Source organism: Delphinapterus leucas, chromosome 11, assembly GCF_059928025.1.
Source record: "Delphinapterus leucas isolate spDelLeu-1000000601 "Yukka" chromosome 11, BTC_Dleu_Yukka2, whole genome shotgun sequence".
NCBI lineage: Eukaryota > Metazoa > Chordata > Mammalia > Artiodactyla > Monodontidae > Delphinapterus > Delphinapterus leucas.
This window is the reverse complement of record NC_143139.1, coordinates 39,013,369-39,037,829: the sequence shown is the minus strand read 5'-3', so window position 1 is coordinate 39,037,829 and position 24,461 is coordinate 39,013,369. Positions and strand designations below refer to the sequence as shown.

The 24,461-nt window shown below is 49.9% G+C and overlaps 3 protein-coding genes across 17 annotated transcripts in view; all 3 read left to right on the top strand.

Annotated features, from left to right (window-relative positions):
* KMT2D (lysine methyltransferase 2D) overlaps nucleotides 1–2,941 on the top strand; it is a 39,456-nt gene extending 36,515 nt beyond the window's left edge. For all 9 annotated transcript variants that reach the window (XM_089920649.1, XM_089920653.1, XM_089920650.1 and 6 more), the window contains one exon: nucleotides 11–2,941. In XM_089920649.1, coding sequence (XP_089776775.1) covers nucleotides 11–103 — 93 coding nt within the window. In that variant the 3' untranslated portion in view covers nucleotides 104–2,941. The remainder of the gene's footprint in view (nucleotides 1–10) is intronic.
* Nucleotides 2,942–3,098: 157 nt separating this feature from the next.
* On the top strand, nucleotides 3,099–17,100 carry PRKAG1 (protein kinase AMP-activated non-catalytic subunit gamma 1). Of its 7 annotated transcripts, none has more exons than XM_022572321.3 (12): nucleotides 3,099–3,195; nucleotides 7,176–7,224; nucleotides 14,006–14,115; nucleotides 14,315–14,396; nucleotides 14,495–14,553; nucleotides 14,694–14,739; nucleotides 14,842–14,896; nucleotides 15,247–15,373; nucleotides 15,482–15,647; nucleotides 15,806–15,843; nucleotides 16,112–16,258; nucleotides 16,394–17,100. In XM_022572321.3, the coding sequence occupies exons 1-12, from the start codon at nucleotides 3,187–3,189 to the stop codon at nucleotides 16,496–16,498; spliced, it is 993 nt and encodes a 330-aa protein (XP_022428029.1). In that variant the 5' UTR covers nucleotides 3,099–3,186; the 3' UTR covers nucleotides 16,499–17,100. The 7 variants fall into 7 exon arrangements, 6 of the variants coding, with proteins under 6 accessions (XP_022428029.1, XP_089776790.1, XP_089776786.1 ...); XM_089920664.1 differs by having other exon boundaries at nucleotides 3,112–3,195; nucleotides 13,963–14,115; XM_089920660.1 differs by lacking the exon at nucleotides 3,099–3,195 and adding an exon at nucleotides 3,571–5,536.
* A 93-nt stretch (nucleotides 17,101–17,193) lies between these two features.
* Nucleotides 17,194–24,148, top strand: DDN (dendrin). The gene is given in 4 exon segments (XM_089920667.1): nucleotides 17,194–17,571; nucleotides 18,226–20,237; nucleotides 20,645–22,499; nucleotides 22,501–24,148. Coding segments are annotated over 3 exon segments (2,115 nt in total). The 5' UTR covers nucleotides 17,194–17,571; nucleotides 18,226–20,028; the 3' UTR covers nucleotides 22,552–24,148.
* Nucleotides 24,149–24,461: the final 313 nt, after the last annotated feature.

Here is a 24,461-nt window from a genome sequence, read left to right as displayed (position 1 = left end):
CTCTTTCCAGCTGACATATGACTATCAGTTTGATTTTGAGGACGATCAGCACAAGATCCCCTGCCACTGTGGAGCCTGGAATTGTCGGAAATGGATGAACTAAGAAGCTTTGAGGCTACCAGGCAGGGGAGTCCCCCACCCCAACCTCTTCCCTGAAAGGGATGAGGGGGAAGAGAGGTAGCAGCCAGAGCCAGGACCCAGGGCTGGGGCTGCCGGCTGACCGGAGCCCCTGGAGCAGGAGGCTGGGGCAGAGGGCCCTAGGCCACGCCCACCCTGGGCACCAGGGATGACCCTCTTCCCCGCCACTGGCCCCCAGGCTGGCATCTCTGCCCCCAGCTCCAGGAGGGGTCAGACAGAAGCAGCCACTGGGCATCTCAGGTTTGAGGGGGATATGGGCTGGGAACTACCCAGAAGCATCTGGGAGGCAGCAGGGAGGGGGGAGGAGGATGTGTGGCCGGGCCTCACAGCCCTGCTGCTCCCACCGACCTCTCTGGCCCAACTCGAGGCTGCAAAGAGACTTGACTAAGCTTGACAATCCCAAAGGCCGGGTCCCACACCTGGCCCTGCCTGCCGGGTCCTGCCCCCACCCTCACCCCCATCCCCTTCCCTCTCAATCTGTCTCTGTCTCCCTCTTCTCCTCTGTGTTTCTGTCTCTCTATGGGTTGTGTTTCCTTGTTTTCCACTCTGACAAATGCAACATGAACGGGAAAGAGGCGCCCCGCTGCCCAGGAGGGCAAGCCGGGCAAGCCGGGCAAGGAGACCCCGCACCCACACCTACCTCATTTAAGTGTTGGATTTTTTGCTGTTTTGAAATGTGAGACCCTCTCCAAGCCCCCTACTGCCCCATCCCTCTCCCCCACCTCACTGCCCTCTTCTGAGTGGGTGGAAGGGGGGGTAGGAGGAAGAAGAAAAAACAACAACAAAAAATCCATCTTTGTTTTTAATTACGGGCACGGGATGGTGGTTGAGACTAATGATGATGAAGATTGGGGATGACTGGCCCCTAGTTGCTCTAGGACTTCCTTCTCCATCTGGACATGGGGGCAGGAGGGGTGTGCTAAACTTAGGACCAGGATATCTCCCTCCGGTTTTCCCAACCCCATCATGAGCCCATTTGCCCTCCAGCCCCCGGATAGGGTGGGTGGGTGGTAGGGTGAGGGCTATCCCTGAGTGGCATGCCCATACCCAGTGAGGCAGGGTGTGGCCCGGAGCTCCCACTTTCCCTCCGTCACCAAACTGCTGCTGGTCTGGTGGGAAGGGGTGGTGATGTGGGGCTGGGGGAGCTTAGTGTCAGCGCGGGGAGGGTGGGGGGTATTTATCTATTTATACATGGGATTGTACATAGTCTTGTGGGGCATGGGGGAGCCGGCTGGAGGTGAGAACCCTCCCCTCTCCCCCCACCCCCGGGGAGAGCAAATGTAAAACTACTAATTTTTGTGCTTTATATATTCTATATAAATATATCTATTTTCTTTTTACAAAACCAGTTTATAAATGGTAGGGGGGCGTGGGGCGGACACATGGAGCTCCCCTTGTGGGGGAGCCCCCTCCATTACCCAACCTACCGCCCTTTTCCTCACCCCCTCCTCCCCACCCCCTGGCTGTGACTGCTGTAAGGGGGGGGTATAGAGGCTGGGCGACTCCCACCCCCTTTTGTATAGTTGGACTATGTTATAACGCACAAAAGTGAGCTGGCCCCAGGGGGAGCCAGAGGGTAATGGGTTCCCCTGCCTCCTCCCCTGTCCTTCCCCTTTCTGCCCAAGCTTGTGCTGCAGTTGAACCTCTTCCTGGGGGTAGGGTTAGGTCAGGGGGTGGGTGAGGCCCCAGACCCCTCTCTGGTAGGGAGCCATGGGGATGAAGATGAAGCTTATATGCAGTTCTCTCCTAGGGGCTGTGGGCAAAGGGCATTTTGTAATTAATATTTTCAAGAATCAAATGTCTGGAGTGTAGGGGTGGGCTTGGTGGTGGTGTATGGGCGGGCCTGCTGGAGGGGGAGCACGGTTGCTGTTGTGATTTTAGGTTTGTTTTTGTTTGTTTTCGAATTTGGGGGGTTGCGGATTGATGGGGGTAGGGAGATTTTTTTTTTTTTTTAAGCTGCTTCCTCAACTGTTTCAAGCTGCAAATGTTTAAGAGAATAACATCCCCTCAGCCCCGCGGAAACCACTGCAGTTAAATCAGACAGTGGGGAGACTGGGCTGCTGCCCCCGAAGCCATTGGATGTTCCTTTTCCAAGAGCAAAGAAGGTCTAGGCTACAGGGAGGGGGAGATTGGCTCCTGCGAGTCAGGCTCTGGTTGGGGCTTGGGCCCTGGGATTGGGAAAAGGGGATGGGGCAGACTTTGTAAGCATATGCTAGGTATCTGATAGTCCTGTAGAATTTAGTGAAGAAACCTTATACAGTTTTTAATTTTTATATAAACTAACTCAGACCCAAGCTACAAGGTTGGAATTTTGGTTGTTGGTTTTTTTTTTTTTTTTTTTTTTAAAGTACCCCGCCTGTATAATTGCATCAGAATTCCCTCTCCCCCGCCCCGCCCTTCCCCGTGCCCCATGTTTGTATTTTGGGTTGGTTTACACTTGCACATATTCAATTTTCAGTTTTTCCCCTTTACGGTCTTCTCCCCTCACCTCCAGGACCCTCCCTCCCCCTTTTTAAAAAATAAATCTCTGACAAGTGTGAATCCCGTGAAGACTTTATTTTGTGTTGTGTGTATCCTGTACAGCAAGGTTGGTCCTTCGTAACAACGGATGAAATGATTCCCTTTTTTAAAGCGCCCTCTCTCCCTCCACCCCCAGCGCCCCTGTCCTTGGCATGTTTTGTATCAGCGATCATTCTGAACTGTACATAATTTATGTTGCAAGAGGCAAAGGGCAAGTTTTGGATTTTGCTTCTTCCAAGTTTGTTTTTAAACGACAAATAAAAAAAGAACATTTTAAATACAAGCGGCTCCGTCCCGTCACCCTCGCCGTCGGTGGGATCCGTGAGGTGCGGGAGGACTGGGGGGAGGGCGGTTTTGGAGGCCAGGCCACGCCGGAAGGGTCAGCTCCTGGCCTTCCGCCCTTGGCTTGCGTCAGTCCTGACGTAGGCGGAAGCGGCGTCGCGGTACCGGACGTGGGGCGGGACCTTCCCCGCCTCCCGCCCCGGGCAAGCTTCCTAAAACGAACGAACCCAGCCGGCGTCTGTCGCGATGGAAGCGGTGAGGAGCGCGGGAGGGCTGCGGGAGGGCGCTGTGGAGCTTGAGACCCCCCCCCCACCCCCGCCGTCAGGGGACGGGGAGGCTGGGGCCGGCGCTGGTGCCCAGTAACCGAGAAGCAGGGTGTCTGTCCTATCCCGTGACCCTGCCCCTCCGCTCCTTCGCTGAGTGCATCTCCTAGGACTGGGCCGCGCCCGTGCCTGCCTTCGGTCCGTGGTACTTTTAGCCCGAGCGGGCAGTGACTCCTAGCTCCCTCCTTGGAACCTACGCACGCCTTGGCGATATCGGGCTTCCTTTCCTTTTAGCGCCTCGAGCCCTTCAGAGGTTTGCCTGAGAGAGAAGGGTTGTGAGCCAGCTTTCCTGGGTGAAGCAGGGGGTTCCGAGGGACCCCCGCTTGCAGGTAGCACCTGGTCCCCAGTTGTGTGAGTGTGATTCATGCAGTCCTTGGCAGGAGGGACGTCTGAAAGACTTTTATACTGCATTGAGGTGTCCAGCGAGGTAACATACCCTTAATGAGACTGAAAAGTGGGGTTTCCCCGAAGGGGGGAGCCTTTCAGTGTTAGAGGCCACTGTGTCCCTGATCTAGTTTAGGTCACGCCCTGCTCTGCGATTCTAAGCAGGTGTGTTGGCATAGCTCCTTCTTGGCAGGCACGCATTGACGGATTGTGGCAGGTCCCTGTCATCCTCCCAGAGTTGCTGCAGGTTGCCTACTACCTGTTTGGACCCATCCTCACTCTCAGGAGCCTTTGTCTAGTACTCTGGAACCGTGCCCATTCACTTCCCTCCATGTATCCTTTGTCAGGCAGAGTAACTCTAACTACCTTGGTTTTTACCATCTGCTACTGTAGTTGTGTGAGGACTGCAGGTTCACCTCTCTTTGGATCAGTTACACGCCCAGGGTCATTCCCTTACTGTACCCTTTGTTTGCCTGCGGAGAGGTCATGTCCCTAAGGTTATAAAGAAGAAACCAGACCAAAGTGGTAAAACGATTTGCAGCTGGTCACCCAGGCAAGGGAGTAAGTTCTTACAGATTAAGAGAATTTTGAACGAGAATGAAAGTTCTGATTCCATTAAATTCAAAATAACATTATTTTTTACTTACTTATAAATATATTATGGTTTACAAAGCATTTTAATATAGGTTTTCTAATTTAGCCCTCATACTTTATGTACTGGATTAGGTTTTTGGAATAGAAATAGTTTTGAAAAGAAAAAAAAAAAAAGGGAGTTCCCTGGCGGTCCAGTGGTTAGGACTCAGCCTTTTCACTGCCAGGTCTGGGTTTGATCCCTGGTGGGGGGACTAAGATACCGCAGGCCACGTGTCTTGACCAATAAATAAATTAATTAATTGAATAAAATAAAGAAAAAGGAAAACTCCTGCTTTGAAAATGCTTAGCCTAACCGGAGTGGGGGTGAGGGCAAGTCAGTGACAGCTGTTATTTAAGGTAGACTGTAATAAATGCTAGCATCAAGATGCAGAAAAAGGACCGTGGCAGCATAGAGGAGGGAGAAATTGCTGTCAGCCCACGAGAGGGCATTGCAGGTTGAGAGAACAGTGTGAGCAAGGGCATAGAAACTGGGGCATGTAGAGATTAATTGGGGTGAGCCAGTGGCTTGATGTTGCCGGAGCTTTGGATTTTGGTCACAGTTGGAGAAATGGCTGGAGAATGGAGAAGTAGGCTGGGGTCAGGTTGAAGATACTGCATACCACATTAAGTCTGAACTTGGTTTTGTAATAAGAGGACCCATGGAAGATTCATGAGCAAGGTAGTGAGTGTACTTTAGGAATATTCCTAACGGCTTTCTGTAAATGGATGAAGCTGCTTCAGAGTAGTGAGGTCTTGGTTGCTGGAGTTGAAAGTCCCTTCCAAACCTGAGATGCTTGGTGAGGGAACTTGGTGACAGCATGAAAGACAAATTGAAGAGGAACTAGACTTCCTCTTCTCTAAACTGGCGGGGAGACCAGCTTAGAGAATGCTGTAGAAGTGGGATGTAAAAGGCTAAGTTAAAGCTGTGAAAGTGGAAAGGAGAGAGATGGCTTTGAGGCATTTCTAACATAGCAGCTTAGCTGATAGATGTTAAGGACGAGTTTAGGTCGCGCCCTGCTCTGTCATTCTAAGCAGACATGTTGGCATAGCTTGTTCTTGGAGGAATCAAGACCACAGTTCTAGGCATCAGGGGAAGACAGCAGTGCAAAAACAAAGGTGGGACCCACAGTAAGAATAATAGGATTGGAGGGACAGATGCTGTTCTGTTTTGTATTGAAGCATTTGAGGAGTCTCTGTGACATCTGTGGTGGTCCAGCAAACAACTGAGAATGTGGATCAGGAGTTTGGAAGAAATTGTGAGTCTGTGTGTCAGATCTAGGGTGTGTTTCTGAAAGTAGTATTTTGCACAAGTCCCCTATGTTATTAAGTGTAGAGAGAGTGGACATAATTATCCCACTCCTGTGTGGAGAAACAGGCAGAAAGATAAAGTCATATTCAATTGTGTCTGACTCTCTTATGTAGGTATCTGTGTCTCTGTTTAGCTGTATGTCTCTTTTCTCTCTCTGTAACGTAATCTTAGGTCTCTCTGTTCATATCAGTGTGTATCATTATCAATTTGAGAGTTAAAAAACAAAACAGTTGAGAGTTATATGCAAACCCCCATGCTACGTGGTATGAGGGAGTGATACAAAGACCTGTGTGATAGTTCCAGGCTTCCAGGAATTTACAGTCTGTTTGGATAGATAACGAACAAAGTAACTGTAGCACAGTGCAGTAAATAGGTATCATACGCTGGGTACAATAATTTCTACAGAAGTAGCTGTTTCTGTGTCTCTGTATAGATCTTTGTAAGACTGCTTTACTGCTAAACAGACCTCTTTCCCACTTAGAAGTGATGAGGCTGTTGTTCCGATAGTTTTGCCAAAATGCCGGGCCATGCTGATAGCCTTATGCTGCCCAGACAGAAGAGAGGGAGATTATCCCCTGCCCACACCCTGGCCCATTAGAGGAGGGAAGTTTAGGGCTGTCCTGCCAACTTGACCCTGTTTACCAGCCAACCTCCCAGCGTCAAGCCAAGGCCTTTAACTTCATGTTACTACAGCAGCTGTGGAGGTAAAGTATGACTTTAAGTTAGTTTGGGGATATTACCCAGACAGAGCAAAATAGAGGCAAAACTGTTGATTCCAGCCGACAAAAATTATCATGATCTCTCCTGGGTTCCTAGATAACAATGAAATTTCCAAATGTTCCCACTTGAGGGAGCACAGAGATGGTTCTGAAGGTTTCTCTATATTCAAAGCACTTTCTAATCTCAGACTGTCATGAACAAGGAAACTTGGAAAACCAGCACCCTCTGGGCTATAGCAGCCTTTGACTCACAAGGGTGCTGAGAGGACTCGGTTCCCTAGTTTCAGAACATTTATCCTTCTTATCTACCCCTCAGTCATTCAAACTTTGACTCTTTCTGGTAGTCAGCTGCTGGGATCCTCCCCAGATGTGGCTCCCTCTCATGGTAAGGGGTACGTCAGTGACTCAGGTGCCCACAACTACGCTTAGTGACTGTTTGGGGGAAAGCAGTATTGTCTCTCTGGCTTCCATATTTTTATAAAATAGGTCTGTGAGAGTGTTGTGGGGCCAACCTTAAGCTCATATTTTCTAGTCTCAGCTTTTAAGACCTAATGTTTCATTAGGCAAGGTAGTATATAAGGGCATGAGCTTTGGAACAGCACAGATCTGTATTCAAATCCCCATTCCACCCTTTGCCAGCCATGCGACCTTGGGCAGGTTGCTTAATATTTCTTGAACCTAAGTTTCCTAATCTGTGAAAATAAGGCTAATAATAGTATTCACCTCAGGGTTATTATAAAGATTAAATGAGATAATATTTCTGAAGGACAAGGAAGTCATTAGTTAACCAGCCCTTTCCCTAATGTTGCTAGGCTCAAATGGATGGAGCCTAAGATAGGCTGAATCTTTGTTCCTCTGTCTCTCCAGGTCACTTCTTCAGATAACTACTCAGCTCTGGAAAATGAGCACCCTCAAGGTAAGTTTACTGAAGAAAGGAAACTGGTATGAAAACCAGTTTCATACCAGTAGCCCAATCCTAATTTGTCTTCATCAGTGCTTTTGAATTTCTCCCGAAGTCTTCCCTGGGAAGATCAAAGCCGGGCCAGATAATGTGCCAAACCACATAAGTCAGGAACAATAATTTGGCAAGATCACCTAGGAATAAATCTTGGGCAGGGTGAGAATGATTAATATCCTCAGTTGTCATACCACTTGAGAGAAACTTTTGAGGTACGGGGAAAACTTCCATAGGCAACTCTGGCCTGGCTAACCATGGTTTAGAAGTCCCTGATAGGGACTTCCCTGGTGCTCCCGTGATTAAGACTCTGTGCTTCCAATGCAGGGGGTGCAGGTTCCATCCCTCGTTGGGGAACTAAGGTCCCACATGCCGTGCGGCCAAAAAAGAAAAAAAGAAAGAATAGTGAATGAATAAATGAGTTGATGCTGCAAAATAAAAAAATCCCTGGTATGTTCTGAGTAGCCCAGAAACAAAGCCACTAGGATTTCATCATACAGCGATCTCACTAAGACCACTGAGTATACACAAGAAATTATAGAAGGGACTTGAAACCCTTAGAACTAATCTAGAAATAGAGGCACTAAACCCTAAAATTCAGGGCACAGGAGAAGGCAATTCCAGCACCTGCCCAAATACTTGGTTAGAATGGAATGGTCCAACCCTAGGTCATCTAGAAAGAAGCAAAATTTATAGGCATCTCTGGTAAAGAATTTTGCCCAGGAACACTCCTAGTCTTCCTAGGACATGTTTATGGCATTAGGAGTACACACTTTCTCAGAGGATTGAAATATGGGATGAGATCCTAGGACATATTATTAAAGGTCCGTGAATTCTCCACAAGAATTTTTTAAATGTTCTGTTTTCATGTTGTTGGTATCCAAAAAAGTTAATATAGTCATATTTTGAATTACCTAGATGATTCTTCATAATTGAGTACTGCCCCATGATATCAGTGCTCATTTTGTGTTTCTGAGTGCATTCACATTAGCACCAACTGAGGCAGGGGTAAGACACTCAAATTGTCTCCATGGATCAAGCAGTGACGTGAGCTGCGTATGACTACAATAACCTGTAGATCTCGTTGCATCTAAAAGGAGGCAGCAACTATCCAGGTCTGGTCAATTGCTACTATTTGGGAATTCACAACCTACTTTTGTAAGATCTTCTGATTATGAAAAGAAACTGAGAGTTTGGATTTTTATGTAAATCTCCAGATTTTTTAAATTGGGCAACTGATTTAAATTATTTTAAAAATCCTGGGAAAACCAAGTCAAGTATGTTTGTAGGCCTGTAGCCTGGAATGGTGGTATTTAACTATCAGTGTAGCATGTCTTAAACTGGTGTCAAAAGACATGGGAGTCTTCTTGGGAGTCTGTGAGTTTTCAAATTTGAGGAACAATGGTGGCCTTCCAGTTAAAGATGGTGGATTGAATACATGCATCTACTTTCGCTCCTTCACAAAAAGCCACTAAAACCATGAAGGAATTTTTTTTAAAAGGTACAAACCATCAGAATAGGGAGAACAAGAGAGAGATAATAGCAATGAATTTTTGGAAGCTGGAAAGCAGACAGAAGTGTGGTAAGTGACTTAGCAGACCTGAGAAAACTGAATTATAAACCAGCAGTGAGGAAAGCCCAAAAGCATTGAAGGTCTAAGAAGCAGTCAGATCCCAAGACTCCCTCCCCCACTCAGTGCAGCTGGGAAACTCCCATCCCAACTTTGGCAAAGACTGGAGGTATGGAAAGGGGCGCCGGCCCAGTTGAAGGCAGAGGTACTGCGCTGAAAACAGGAGCATGAAGTGAACTATACTGGATGCTGAGACCCCAGCCCTTTTCCCCCATTCGGTTTTCAGAGTGCTAATAGAAAAGACTTCATCCTCCAAGCACAAAATTGCATGAATAATCCTTCTCTTCAGAATCCCATTGAGGGGAAAGCCCTATAGATGTAAGTATTGAGTGTTCCCCATCTAAATGGTTCACCGTCAACAAGGTTCATTTACAGACATAGAGCTTCTAATCAGCTCTAAAGACTCCACTCTTGGGCTTCCCTGGTGGCGCAGTGGTTGAGAGTCCGCCTGCTGATGCAGGGGACACGGGTGCGTGCCCCAGTCCGGGAAGATCCCACATGCTGCAGAGTGGCTGGGCCCGTGAGCCATGGCCGCTGAGCCTGCGCATCTGGAGCCTGTGCTCCGCAACGGGAGAGGCCACAACAGTGAGAGGCCTGCGTAGAGAGGCCCGCGTACCGCAAAAAAAAAAAAAAAAAGACTCCACTCTTAAAATATGGTTTGAATCCTCCTTTAAACCAAGGATTACTAGACATCTAAAGAAAGCCTGTAACTTGAAAAAAGTGATCCAAACTGCCCCCCACAAATGGAAAAAAACAAACAAACAGGAAAAAAAGCAACAGAAGGGAAAAGTCAATGCATAGAGAAGAGAACTTTAAAAATTAACGTTAATGGACTTCCCTGGTGGCACAGTGATTAAGAATCTGCCTGCCAGTGCAGGGGACACGGGTTCGATCCCTGGTCCGGGAAGATCCCACATGCTGCAGAGCAGATAAGCCGGTGCGCCACAACTATTGAGCCTGCGCTCTAGAGCCTGTGAGCCACAACTACTGAGCCGGCGTGCCACAACTACTGAAGCCCGCGTGTCTAGAATCCATGCTTCGCAACAAGAGAAGCCACTACAATGAGAAGCCCACGCACCGTAATGAAGAGTAGCCCTTGCTCACCACGGCTAGAGAAAGCCCGCACGCAGCAACAAAGACCCAATGCAGCCAAAAGTAAATAAATAAATAAATTTATTAAAAATAAATTTAAAAAATTAACATTAATGCATACTCAGATAAAGAATATTTCCACCATGAAACAAGTACAGGAAGTAATTTTTTTAAGAAAAGCAGTTTTCAGAAAACAAAAAAGGAGCTCTTGGAAATTAAAAATATAATAGCAAAAATTTTAAACTAAGTAGGAGGTGTGGAAAATCAAGTTGAAGAAATCTCTCATAAAGTAGAATTAGAAATCAAAGAAGTGGACTCACAGACATAGAAAACAAACTTATGGTTACCAAAGGAGAAAGGAGAGGGATAAATTAGGAGTATGGGATTAACAGATATAAACTACTATATATAAAATAGATAAACAACAAAGTCCTACTGTATAGCACAAGGAACTGTATTCAATATCTTGTAATAAACTATAAAGGAAAAGAAAAAAAAATCAAAGAAGAGGAAAGTAGGAGAGAAAAGATACAGTAGTTAGTACCTCCTTATCCTCGGGGTATACATTCCAGGACTCCCAGTGGATGCCTGAAACAGCAGATACTGTGAAACCCTGTATATATTATTTTTTTTCCTATACATACATACATACCTATGAAAGTTTAATTTACAAATTAGGCACAGTAAGAGATTAACAACAGTAATAATAAAATAGAACAGTTATAACATATATTAAGAGTTATGTGAATGGGGTTGGTCGGTCTGTCTGCCTCTAAATATCTTATTGTACAAATTTAATGCCTTTTCCATCTTGACTAAGCCCTTATCACACACTGACCCCATAACTTTTGCAGTTGGAGGTATGACAGCAAAACTAGTATGAATTCCTTTTTCATTCTTCACAGTTTCACAGATAGAAGATTCATTCTTTTTTTTTTTTATCAGTGAATTGTGTTTATGCTGATTCTTTTTTTTTTTAACATTTTATCTTTATTTATTTATTTTTGGCTGCGTTGGGTCTTCGTTGCTGCACGCAGGCTTTCTCTAGTTGCGGCGAGCAGGGGCTACTCTTCGTTGCAGTATGCGGGCTTCTCATTGCGGTGGCTTGTCTTGGTGCTGAGCACAGGCTCTAGGCGTGCAGGCTTCAGTAGTTGTGGTGCATGGGCTCGGTAGTTGTGGCTCACGGGCTGTAGAGCGCAGGCTCAGTAGTTGTGGCACACCGACTTAGTTGCTCTGTGGCATGCGGGATCTTCCCAGACCAGGGGTTGAACCCATGTCCCTGCCTTGGCAGGCGGATTCTTAACCACTGTGCCACCAGGGAAGTCCAGAAGGTTCATTTTTATCATAGATCTCAGCATATGATTTTTTTTCTTTCCCTTATTAAGTCAAGAACTTTCACCTTTTCACTTATAGGAAGCACTTTGGGGCTTCAGTTTTACATATCCGAATTGCCAGCATCACTATTCTTGTGCTCTGTGGCCATTAGTAAGTAAAATAAGGGTTACTTGAACACAGACACTGTGATACAGTGACAGTCAATCTGATAACTGAGATGGCTACTAAGTGACTAACGGGCGGGATATGCTGGACAAAGGGACGATTGACGCCCAGGGCTGGAACTGAGCTTAATGGCAAGAGATTTCATCATGTTGCTCAGAATGCCGTGCAATTTAAAACATATGAATTGTTTATTTCTGGAATTTTCCATTTAATATTCAGACTAGTGTTGACCACGGATAACTGAGACTGTGGAAAGTGAAACCTTGGATAAGGGGGGGACTACTGTATTTTAAAAACAACAACAACAAAAACAAACCTTAAAGGGTCAGTTTTTGGAAGTCCAATATCTAAATAATAGGAGTTACAGAAAGAGAAAAATGACAACACAGAGGGAAGGAAACAATCAAGGAAGTAATTCAAGAACATTTCCTGGAACTGAAGAACATTAGTTTTCATGTTGAAAGGACTCATTGAATATTCAGCACAATGGGTGAAATTGTCCCACCCAAAGCACAATCGTCATGAGATTTCAGAACACTGGGAACAAAGAGAAGATCCTGAGTTTCCAAAGAGAAAAAAACAAGTCACGCACAAAGAATCAGAATTGCCTGGGACTCCGGACTCTCAACAGCACCAGAAGCTGGAAGGCAATGAAGCAGTGGCTTCAATATTCTGCAGGAAAATAAATTCCAACCTAGAATTCTATATCCAGCCAAATTATAATTCAAAGATGAGGGTAAAATAAAGATATCTGCAGGCTACAAGGTCTCAAAAAATTTACTTCCCATGCACCCTTTCTCAGGAAGCTACTGGAAGATGTGCTCCACCAAAACAAGGGAGTAATCAAAAAAGATGAAAACATGGGATACAGGACACAGGAGTGCCAGTACAGGAGAGACGTGAAAGGGCTCCCCTGGATGGTGATGAAGGAAGATCTAAGGATGACAGCAGTGCACACCAGGCACACCAGCCCAGATCTGAGCAGGTCAGAAGGCTCCAGAGAGACTTCTTCGGGTAGTTTAAATTGTTAGACTATCTCATGCTTCTGAACTTCTTGAAAGGAGATTTAAACAATTGGTAAAGAGTTTGGGGATTGAATTAGTTATAAGTATTATGCATAGAGAACTAAGCAAACAAAAAGACAAGACAGTTATTAACTCCAAGGAAAACAAAAAGTTGTGAAAGAAAAAAAAAATCAGACTTTACTACTTGACTTAGCTCTGAATAATGAATATTTAGTCAAAATTATTTAAATACTGATGTAACCAACCGTACAGTTTAACTTCTGGGAGAACGGAGTGATGGGAGGTGCATGTTTATAGTGGGGTCCTGGTAGTAAAGAGAATTGAAAATTCTCATCTTCCTTGCATGATAATAGATAATGCCTCTCATCTTCCTTGCATGATAATAGTTAATGCCTAAAAGTGAACAAAAAAAGTAGCAATATAAGCATGTTATTTATAGACATAGAAATAAGTACCAAAATACTCAGCTAAAAGAGGTCTCATCTCTGGGGAGGGGTCGTACAGGGAGGTGGGTGCTAGGGACTGCAGTTTTTCTTAACAAAATTTGTAGAAGTATTTGACTCTTTAAACTGTGTACCTGTATAACTTTGGTAAAAAATTAAAAACAAACAACTGGCATAGGATTTAAGAGCGTGAACTTTGGAATCAGGTAGATCCATGTTTGAGTCTTTCTTGTTACTAATGGTATGACCTTGAGCAGTTTTTTTTTTTTTTTTTTTTGCTGCTTTCCACCTGTTTTCTCAGCTGAAAAATGAGGGCAGTAGTTATTTGCCTTGCAGATTAGATGGTGCAATATTTTTAAGTACGCATAGCATACTATGTAGCACATTTGGGCTATTATTTTGGGGCTTGCTTCTCCAGTTGAGAGCAAGCAGTTAAAATCAGGGGAATGGAAAGGCAAACCCAGCCAGGGTCTCTCATTTGTCTAGAGTAGATGGGTTGATTTCTGATTCACACGGTCATCCCAAGATGGACTCTCAGGTTGTTTGGGGCCAGGTTGATTGAGCACTGGGCTGTAACTTAGTGTTGTTCTGAAATGGCCCAACTTGGGCCATGACTTTCTCATCTGTGGGTCTTAGAAGAATTTTAAGAAGTTTACGTGGATTTTTAAGAAGCTTAATTACATGTGAATTGAGAAAAGAGAACAAGTGAAAATGTGCTAAATATATGAAAAGGAAAATGAGTTAAGGATGAGAAAAAAAGCTTTTAGACTAGAATAGGTTAGTGAAAGTATTACAGACTTTCTGTTTTAGTCAGCCATCTTTTGGCTAAGGAGCCAATAGATTATATAGTTCTACCTGGGGGTGGGGTTGGATGAAATGGTTTCGAAGGGGTTTATCCAGGTTTTGTGGGAACAATAGGAACAAAACAGAATAGGGGGCCTTATAAAATCATGCTGTAAATACTTGAGCAATTACAATACTTTTATTTTCTGCCTCTTTTGATTGTGAGTTGTTGCATGGAAGGAAGCTACTAACTGTCCCACCCTATGCAGAGACTCCAGAATCCAACAATAGCGTGTATACTTCCTTCATGAAGTCTCATCGCTGCTATGACCTGATTCCCACAAGCTCAAAATTGGTTGTATTTGATACTTCCCTTCAGGTAGGTGAAATCCTCTTTTCCCTTCCCCCTTCCTTGGAGCCTCTGGTTCAATACCTCTCATCCTACCTCATCCCAAGGCTAATACCCTTGTCCTTCTATGGGGTTAGGCTCATGTTTTCCCCAGCATACCCAATTCCTATTCTGTTAAAATCCTGCCCCCTGGGAATTTTCCTCTGTGACTGTTACTCTTTCACTACAGGTGAAGAAAGCTTTCTTTGCTTTGGTGACTAATGGTGTCCGAGCTGCCCCTTTGTGGGATAGTAAGAAGCAAAGCTTTGTGGGTAAGCAGAAGTTGTTGGAACACAGTTTTACTGGCATCTTGTGCTGGGCAGGGAGAGAAGCTTTGAGCAGTGCTGAGGGCTCTTATCTTGGCCTCTAGGCATGCTGACCATCACTGATTTCATCAATATTCTGCACCGCTACTATAAATCAGCCCTGGTAAGGAGCCTTAGCTCAATGACCAAAACCACTTTCCCTGCCCAGAGTCCCTCATTCTCATTTCCTTTCTTCCAAACAAACTACAGGGGGTTAGTGAAGCAGGGAGATCAAGTCTCAAGTTCTGTTGCTTCTGCTTTCAGGTACAGATCTATGAGCTAGAAGAACACAAGATAGAAACTTGGAGAGGTATGTAGAGAACTGGGGGTTGTAAAAGGATAAAGGGATGGAAAGTTTCCTGGGAAACAGTTTTTCATGGTGGTATTTTGTGAACCTCCCTTTTCCCTTCAGAGGTGTACCTACAGGACTCCTTTAAACCACTTGTCTGCATTTCTCCTAATGCCAGGTGAGTTCCAGCTAACCATTTGTCCAGAGGGGAAAGAGCCTTGCCATCATCATAGCTAAGGCCGTAGATACCCAAAGATCCAAGGGCAGAAGAGAGGCAAGACACTCCTCTCTCTCTGTCTCTGTCTCTGTCTCTCTCTCTCTCTGTCTCTGTCTCTCTCTCTCTCTCTCTCTCACACACACACACACACACACACACACACACACACACACACACATATTTATTTAGGTCTAGTCTGAACACTGCTCCTCTTCCCCAACCACCTGTTTATAAACAAACTCTAAGGAGCTATTTAACCACCCTCAGGCCCAGCACTGTGGAACTTATCATTATCCCCTACCTTCCCACAGCTTGTTTGATGCTGTCTCTTCATTAATTCGAAACAAGATCCACAGGCTGCCAGTTATTGACCCGGAATCAGGCAACACCTTGTACATCCTTACCCACAAGCGCATCCTCAAGTTCCTCAAGTTGTTTGTAAGTGTTCCTCGGCCCAGTTTTTACTTCTTACATACTTGTCGGAGGGGTATCCAAAGGTGGTTTGAGGGGCCTTGAAAAAAATCAAGATGATGGTTATTTCCTCAGATCACTGAGTTCCCCAAGCCAGAGTTCATGTCTAAGTCTCTGGAAGAGCTACAGATTGGCACCTATGCTAACATTGCTATGGTCCGCACTACTACCCCCGTCTACGTGGCTCTGGGCATCTTTGTACAGCACCGAGTCTCAGCCCTGCCAGTGGTGGATGAGAAAGGTGAGAGATTGGGCAAAAGGAGAGGGAGGGCTCCAGGGAAGCCAGGGAGGCTGTGGGAAAATCTGCTGTCCCCTCAGCTCAGCCCGGAGGGTGATTCTATAGGCAGGGGGAGCCTTGGATGCCAGATCCTCCTTGCTGAGCTGCCTCTGTCCCCCTAGGGCGTGTGGTGGACATCTACTCCAAGTTTGATGTTATCGTGAGTGATTGTGGAGGTGCTGGGAGGCAGGGAAAGGGGTGGGGTGTTGGATGTGGAGAGGGAGAAGAAGAGAGTCTCTTCTGGGACCTGAGGGTTTTAGAAGCTTCCAAGCTTTCAAATCCTATTTGAAAAGGAATTGAATGAGCTGGGTATGGCTTGTGGGCATGGCTGACAGCTACCCTAAATCACTCTGGTGAGGTTGGGTGGGCTCGGAGTTTGCGGGCCGGCTCCCTTGCTTCCCTGCATGAATGTTTCTCTCTCTCCCCAGAATCTGGCAGCAGAAAAGACCTACAACAACCTAGATGTGTCAGTGACCAAAGCCCTGCAACATCGATCGCATCACTTTGAGGGTGTCCTCAAGTGCTACCTGCATGAGACTCTGGAAACCATCATCAACAGGCTGGTAGAAGCAGAGGTAGGGGAGCCAGCAACCCAAAAGGTGCTGGGGGTAGCATCTTTGGTTTGGCATGGAGGGTAGGGGCTGAAGGGCTCACCTTAACTGAGGCTGGCACTAAACATCCCTTTCTCCCTTCCTTATTGCTCTGTGCAGGTTCACCGACTTGTAGTGGTGGATGAGAATGATGTGGTCAAGGGAATTGTATCACTGTCTGACATCTTGCAGGCCCTGGTGCTCACAGGCGGAGAGAAGCCCTGAGCCGGGGGAAGGGGTCATGCAGCACCAGGGGTTATGCCCCACTCACTGCCTGCCCAAAGCTCTGGGAACCAGAGACGAGAACTTTAGAGAATTGGGACTCTGTTCCCTGCCCGGGAGCCCCCTACCCTTCTACATGGGAGTGAGGGAAGGTGTGGGGGAGGAAGGAGAATGGATTTTTAGCTGTCCTTATCCTCACCCTTGAGGAAAACTTTCAGTCTGGCCCCTGCCCACTTAGACATAGCCCCCTTTCTGTGCTTCTCAGGCAAATTCTGATCTCTGAGAGATCCCCAGACCTCACCCAGCCTTTGCCTCTATCTCTGTCCCTGACTCCACCCTAAGATAATGGACACAACAAAACTCTTCATAAAGATATTTTTATTCATCCTGTTTCATGCTGTATGGAGGAGGCTGAGTCCATTTAATGGCATTTCTTCCCATAGTGGGAGTGGGGAGGATCATGGGGAGGAGGGCCTTTGGGTTCCTGTGCTGTATGCATATGAAGGGAGATGAGACTCAGGTGGAGGGGGAGGGCAGAGTGGTTAGCCGAGGTTATTGCTTTTTGTGGCAAACCTAATTAAAATGACAGGAGCCTCTTCATGGTATTTCAGTGTTTGATTTTTGTAGTTGATAGACACTACTACTCCAGCCTTCCTACTTCATATGGCTTCTTCAGCTCATCATTAATAACAACAATAATAGCACACACACGTATATATAAAGCTGTGTGCCAGGTACCATTCTCAGTGCTTTACATATATTATTTCAACTAACCCTCAGAACAATAGTAGATACTATTTCATTTTTACAGATTTTTTTTTCTTTTAACTGAGGCACAGAGAGGCTAAGTAACTAGCCTAGGGCCACACCGTTAATAAAAAGTAGAGCTAGGATTTGAGCCGAAATAGTCTTGCTTTAGAGCTCATGCACTTCACCACTACACTAGATTTACTGCCTTTCTAATTCACTGTTCGTAACTATTCCCTGCAGTCTCCTTACCACCTCACTTTCTCGTCTGCCTGGACCATAGCTGGCACCCAAGGAAAATCCCATCACAGACTGAGGATCTCCTTTAGGTAGGCAGAGAGACCTGCCACTATCAACTATTCTTAGAGAAGGTGGGACTCTTTGGATTTTGCTGAGCTGGCACTGTCTTTGAACTCACAAATCCCTTTCTTCCAAGGTAGATATGAGCTGGAGAGTGGGGGGTGGGGAGCAGCAGGATTATGGTCACTCCATCAGACCCTTTCCCTGTGCTGAAACCATGTAGACCAAAACAGTAGTCAGCACCGAGCACTGTAAGGACTGCTAGATTGTTGGCTATGAACCAAATTCTGGGTACCATCTCACCACTGCCTTACAGGTATGATAACCATTTCCTATCCAAGATTTGAAAGAACTTCAGAGTAACTCCTGTGTGTATCCCTACCCACACTGTGCCCAAGAACTCGGATGAACCCTGCCATACCATACTGGTTCCTCCAAACCAGGCTTCTTGATGGAACACAGAGAAGCATCAGGGCACTGGTCAGAGGTCAGCTTTCAGTGCTGCATCATGGCTTTGGAGAAGCCCCTGCTTCTGCATTCATCCTTTCACAGCTCTCATAGCACATTCCCAGAGTTGAGGGAGGGAGGCTTTCAAGTTATTAGAATTAGGGTATGTTTGTGTGGGGGTGGGTGAATGGTGGAAAGGACAGATGTCTCCTTATGTCACATTCCATCACGTCTAGGGAGGAGGCAAGGACTTTTAAAGCCTTAGGGCTCTGTTGGGACCTGGGTGGAAGGAAGCACCTTCAAGCAAAGAGACATCGGTGCATCTGGTAGGTGTAAAGTGGGGTCGACTGGATGGGATAGGGGATGTTTGGGTTCTCTCTAAAGCTCCATGTTAGGGAGCAGGAGGCCTGGGTTTTGTTTCTCTGGTTCTCAGTAAGTCAGTCTCTGTCCTAAAACAACCCTCCTGGCTCATCACCTTAAAAGGAAGGGTCTGTGCCTAAGGGCTGCATATACTTTGGTGGAAAACAAATGGGGATCTGCGTCTCCCGTTGCCCCCTAAAAACCCAACCAGTCAGTCTCAGAGTCTGAGGATGGAGCAGAAAGAAAGACAAGGGACAAAATTTGGGAGCCTCAAAGCCTTCTATTCTTACCTGTTCCTCTCAGGAGAGGCGAATTATCCCTTCTTCAGGAGCCATTGCCATACACACTCTTTTCTCCCACCTCCCCGCACCCCTCCTCTCCGCTGGAACTGCTGCCATGGTTGCCAGGCATGGTTGCTAAGTCTCTGCATGGAAGGGTTGGCGTGGGCCGTGCTGCCACTAACATTACCATGGTGAATCAGGGGACACCTGGTATAGGCTTGGGGGGAGGGATCATGTAGATGTAAGTAACGACCCCCCCGGGACAGAACGAGCCTAAAAGGTGATGGTCTTCAGCACCACTTCAGGTGGGGGTTGAGTCAGCCAGGCATTGTGGTAGTGGTGATGGAGAGATCTACGCTGGGAAATAGGGCCCACTTTTATCATTTCAGTTGCTAGGGGATTAGTTTTGCCAAGGGAGCACGCCATTCCTCCTCTGTACCCTCTGAGAGGGTGCAAGTGGGTGCGCAGCCTAGTCCTCCATAAAGCTGAGCAGAGCTCAGGCTGAGAACATTATGACCCCCCAAATCCACGCTTCTGGGCTAGGGGAGAGAGCCTGCCTCAGGGAGAGGGCTCCACGGGTGCCCAAGGACAAACATCTTAGAATGAGAGTGTGGGCAGCTTCGATGGCTAAGACAGACTCCTGTCCTGCTGCACCAGCAGCCCTGAGCACAGCACTGAGAGGGTAAGGAGTTAAGGGTGTATGTATGGGGGGGGGGTGACCCTTTTTGAGCTTGGAGGCAGCTCTCCCCCAGAGTCGCACAAAGGCTGCGTGAAAGCCACCGCCTCCTCCCTCCACCGCGTGGAAGCTGGTTACTCATCTCCTCTCTGCGCCCGAACGCCACTGCCGCTAAAAATAACCCCCCCAGCCGTGGGCCAGCCCCTCCTGCACCCCAACCCCATGGAAACCAGCAGAGAGTGGCAGGCGGAGACCTTGAGTTCCATTCCCATCACCTCCCTGTCGGAGAAAACGAAGTCCGAGGCAGGGGCAGAACGCTGCTGGTCAGGCACCCTGACAAGCAGGAGAATGAAGGGTTAAAACGGCGGGAAGGTTGAAGAAATGGGGGCGGGGGTGCAGGCGCTGTCAGCTTGGCAAGAATAAGAAATCCCCTGCCCACTCGTGCAGGTCCCATCAGGCTTGGGGGACAAGAGCAGTGGGAAGGGGCGCCCAATCCCGGGCCCCAGGAGGCGGTCGTGCACGTGGGGGAGGTAGCAGCGCGGAGCCGTCCGCGCCGTGTCACATGCGCGCGCACACACACAGACAGGCACACACGTGTGCCTGGGTATATATAGTCCCCAGTCGCTGGGCCCGCCGCTCTGCAGTGGGCGCCGGCTCCCCGGGCTGGGAGGGGGCTTTCGGGGCGGGTGGGAGGGTGGGGGGCCGGGGTGGGGTGGGGCAGGATGCTGGATGGCCAGCTCTTCTCCGAGGGGCCCGATAGCCCCCGGGAGCTCCAGGATGAGGAGTCTGGCAGCTGCCTCTGGGTGCAGAAATCAAAGCTGCTGGTGATCGAAGTGAAGACTATTTCCTGTCATTATAGTCGCCGCGCCCCTCCTCGACAGCTCATGGACTTCCAGGCCAGCCACTGGGCCCGCGGGCCCCAGAGCCGCACGTGAGTGAAGGAGGGGTAAGGGGAAGAGAGTGGTGGGGCAGGGATTGGGGTCCGCACCTTACCGTGGGCACCAGCCAGGGCTGCTGTTCCCCCTTCTCTTTCCCACGCCTCCCCCCACCCCATCCCGAGGGCTGGGGCTTGACTCATCCCGTTTGTTTGGGGGGACAGGAGTGGGCGTGAGAAAGGGCAGGTGAGATGGGGCAGACGCTATTAAAGTGTGTATGGAGAGATGGTGAGGAGTCCCGCTTCGACTTCAACCTTAACATATACGCACGTGCACACGCGCACACACTCACACACTCCCCTCCACAAGGCGGCCCCAAGTGGGCTGCAGCGCTCCCAGCTCCCCGGACCTCGCCTCCCTTCCCCCACAAACTGCTCACCTGGGTTCCTGCTCATTGTCCCAGGTGTGGGCCGCGCCTGGGATCCCCTGAGCCGCCGCCCCGCCGGCCCTGGGCCTCCAGGGTGCTGCAGGAGGCGACCAACTGGCGGGCGGGGCCCCCGGCCGAGGCCCGAGCCCGGGAGCAAGAGAAAAGGAAAGCAGCATCGCAGGAGCGGGAGGCCAAGGAGACTGAGCGAAAAAGGCGCAAGGCTGGTGGGGCCCGAAGGAGTCCCCCCGGTCGGCCCCGCCCGGAGCCTCGGAACGCCCCTCGGGTGGCCCAGCCTGCAGGGCTCCCAGCTCCCTCACGGCCGGAGCGCCTGGGGTCCGTGGGGCGACCGCCCCGTCCATCCGCGCAGCCGCAGAGCAATCCAGGGGCGGCGTGGGCGGGGCCCTGGGGAGGTCGGCGGCCAGGGCCTCCCAGCTACGAAGCTCACCTGCTGCTGAGAGGTGCTGCCGGAATGGCCCCGCGACGCCGCTGGGACCGGCCGCCACCCTACGTGGCTCCACCCTCTTACGAAGGCCCCCACAGGACCCTGGGGACTAAGCGAGGACCCGAGCCCTCGCAGGCGCCCGCCTCTTCAACCTCTGCTCCGACCAGGACAGAGGGAGGGTGCACAAAGAAGAGGCTAGATCCTCGGATCTACCGGGACGTCCTAGGGGCCTGGGGTCTCCGTCAGGGCCGGGGTCTCCTGGGGGGATCCCCAGGCTGTGGAACAGCCAGGCCAAGGCTGGAGTCCGGTAAGGTGGCCGCGGAGAGAAGCCTGAGGCTGGCTGCTGCTGGCCTGAAGAGTGGTAGCGACGGACATCCCCAAGCCAAAGCTGCTGGGAACCCAGGCACGGAGACAGTTCCTGCGGGGTCTGCACCTGCCACTCCCAGCCCCCCGCGTCCTGCTCCCAGGTCCAGGCCCCATCCCAAGGGCTCCGGGGAAGGGAGAGAAGGGAGAGAACAGAGCTGGCTCCCCAAGTGCTGGATGCCCTCCGTTAAAAAGCAGCCGCCCCGACATAGCCAGACCCTCCCCAGACCCTGGGCTCCGGGAGGCACGGGATGGAGGGAGTCCCTGGGTCATAGAGAGGAGGCCGGACCCGAGACCTTGGAGGGTTGGAAGGCGACCCGCCGCCCCCACACCCTGCCCCGAAGTTCCCGTGGCCCGGCTCGTGGGGAAGGCGTCTTTGTCATTGACGCCACTTGCGTGGTGATACGGTCCCAGTATGTTCCGACCCCTCGAACCCAGCATGTGCAGCTTTTGCCCGCTGGGGTGCCGCGCCTTGTGGGGAATGCCCCCACCCAACTGAAGCCCAACAAGGAGGAGGGAGAGGGGGCCGCGGTCCTTCCCTCCCCTTGCCGAAAGCTGCTGTTGAGCAGTCGCCCTTCACAGCAGCCCGGTGGGGGACGTGGGCTCGAAGCTGAGGGCGGGAAGTCCGCGGACTCCTCACTGGAGGAGCGCGCCTCCCGCATCTTGGGGCTCCCGGTCGGCGAAGTAAACCTGCAGGATGCCCCCACGCAGCCAGGTAGCCCAGAGCACTCAGCCTTAGGCCCAGCGGCTTCGGGAGGCGCGCGCCGTGCCGAGGGCTCGGAGGAAGTGGCTGCGGTCCCGCGGCGCGCAGGCCGGGGCTGGGCGCGGACCCCGGGGCCCTATGCCGGGGCCCTGCGGGAAGCAGTGTCCCGCATCCGCCGCCACACCGCCCCGGACTCCGACTCCGACGAAGCTGCGGAGCTCAGCGTCCATAGCAGCTCTTCTGATGGAAGCGACACGGAAGCCTCGGGCGCCTCCTGGCGGAACGAGCGGACCGGGCCCCCGGAAGGCGGGAAGGCAGCCGAGCTGAGCGACAATATCCGAGAGATTCTAGATGTCATCAGCCAAACCGAGGAGGTCCTCTTCGGGGGCGAGGGACACTAAGGGGACCCCACAGGGAAATAGGGAGCGACAGTGAGAGGCCCTTTATTGTATTTGTGTCCCCTTTCTTCCTCACAGACTTCCCTGTACCTCTTACCTATACCCGTTCCCATACTCAAAATAGAAGGCGCACAGATGAAAGGAAAGGGAGCGTATGTCAATTCATGATTTTTTTTTTTTTCAGGAGAGGTGAGGGTGCGCAGTAGACTTTAACGTTTGGTAGGGTCTTCAGGGCACTCGGGTAAGGTCTCAGAAGGGGCCGACACACTAGGCATGGAACTGAGCAGAGAGGCCTAGGCAGGATAAGGCAGGAGGACAGGGATGGGATAGTCATAGGGCAACTTCAGGGCAGGGCCTCTGGGCAGGAGGGGGAAGGTGATGGAGAGGCTTCGGACTGAGGTGACCAGGTGACGGAGAGGCCCTTGGCAGAAGAGGAGGGGCTCTTGGCAGAAGCCACCAGCAAAGCAGGAAGAGGACTCACTTTGGTGTCACAGGTTTTGGCTTCCAATCCCAACTCTGACACTGGTTTGCTGGGTGACCTTAGGCAAGTCGCCTCCCCTCTCCAGGCCCTGTAATATGTAAAACAAGGGAGTTCTAACGTCCATCCCTGATGTTTTGGAGTCCTTGAGGAGGCATTTATCTACTCCTCCCCTGCACAAGCCAAGACAGTTAGGAATAAGTGAACAGAGTCTGAGCGTCCCTGGGTGGCTTCTTTGACACCTGCATTCACTCTCAATTCAAGAGACTGCGCAGTGTTTGCAGAGTAGCCGAGTAAGTGGGCAAGGGCTCCTATTCCAGTCTCAGGTTTAGGCATAGGATCCCCAAGGCAGTGCAGGGTGGTGGCCTTGTCACTGTCCCTGGTTTGTGGTGGTCTGAGCTGAGCAGCTTGGGACTCTTTTAGGCCTTCCCCTTTTCCTCCTCCCCAGTGTTCCTTAGTGATGCTCTGAATAGTGACCACGATTTCCCACTCAGGTGGTATCACCCATCTGAAAGAACCCTGAGAATGTCTTGCATGTCTGCCTCTTCCAGAAACCAGCCAGGGAAGGAAGAGGGAGGCTGGTCCCCAAAAGCCTGTAGGTGTGGGGTGTGATACTCGCTGTAGCCACTACGGGGCGCGCGCAGGTCGCGGATTTCCCTGGTAGCTAGTCCGCGAGTCCCTCCAACCCCGGCACTGCCAGTTAATCAATTGCTCCCTAGTTACTGCGCGCGGGTCCCCCGCCTTGCTGTCTCCAGTCTTGCGAGATCGGGAGCAGGCCTCTGGCCTTGCAGACCTCTGGAGCGCGCGGAGCCCCTCTTTGTACTACTATCCACACCAAACGGCTTGGGACCCAGACATTGAAGTATTTTTTTTTCTTCGATCTCGGGCACCTCTTCTGTCTCTATTTACTAGCCATGTGAACTTGGCCAAATCACTTCACCTCCCTGAGCCTCAGTTTCCTCATCCGTCAAATGGGGGTTTATAAACACCTACCTCGCAGGGTTGTTGTGAGGACTTAATGCGATAATGTATGTAAAGCGCCTTGCACAGTGCCTGGTACACAGTAGGCGCTCAATAAATCTAAGCTTCCCTTTGTCCAGCCTTGGCATCTTCTTCCTTTCACCGACCCGTTCCCCATAGTGTCCCTTCCCCAGGGCTCCTGCGCTCCTTCCCGCCTGGTGGGCGGTGGAGGAGACTCCTTTATTGGATGGAAACTCCCTGCCCACCCCTGTCTCCCCCAGGCCGGACTCTCTGTTCCTTGCCCCCCACCCCATCCCCGCTGGCTCTTCCCATTGCCCCGATGCCCTCCCCCCACCCCCCATTCCGGGCAAGGGCTGAGTCAGCCTGGGTAAATTTAGCCGCCGACTCGGCAGGCGCGGGGGCTTCGCTCAGACTCAGTCTCCGAGTCCTGGCCCGGCCCTCGGCCCCGCCTCTGCCCCCCACCCCCACGGAGTCCTGCCAACTCCAAC

Excerpts from the sequence above, each read along its gene's own strand:
- PRKAG1 (XM_089920660.1), top strand. The coding sequence starts at position 5,510 with ATGTGGATCAGGAGTTTGGAAGAAATT. Across the intron at positions 5,537-7,175 it reads TCAGGAGTTTGGAAGAAATT|GTCACTTCTTCAGATAACTA; the intron begins GTGAGTCTGTGT and ends CTGTCTCTCCAG. Across the intron at positions 15,648-15,805 it reads GCCAGTGGTGGATGAGAAAG|GGCGTGTGGTGGACATCTAC; the intron begins GTGAGAGATTGG and ends CTGTCCCCCTAG.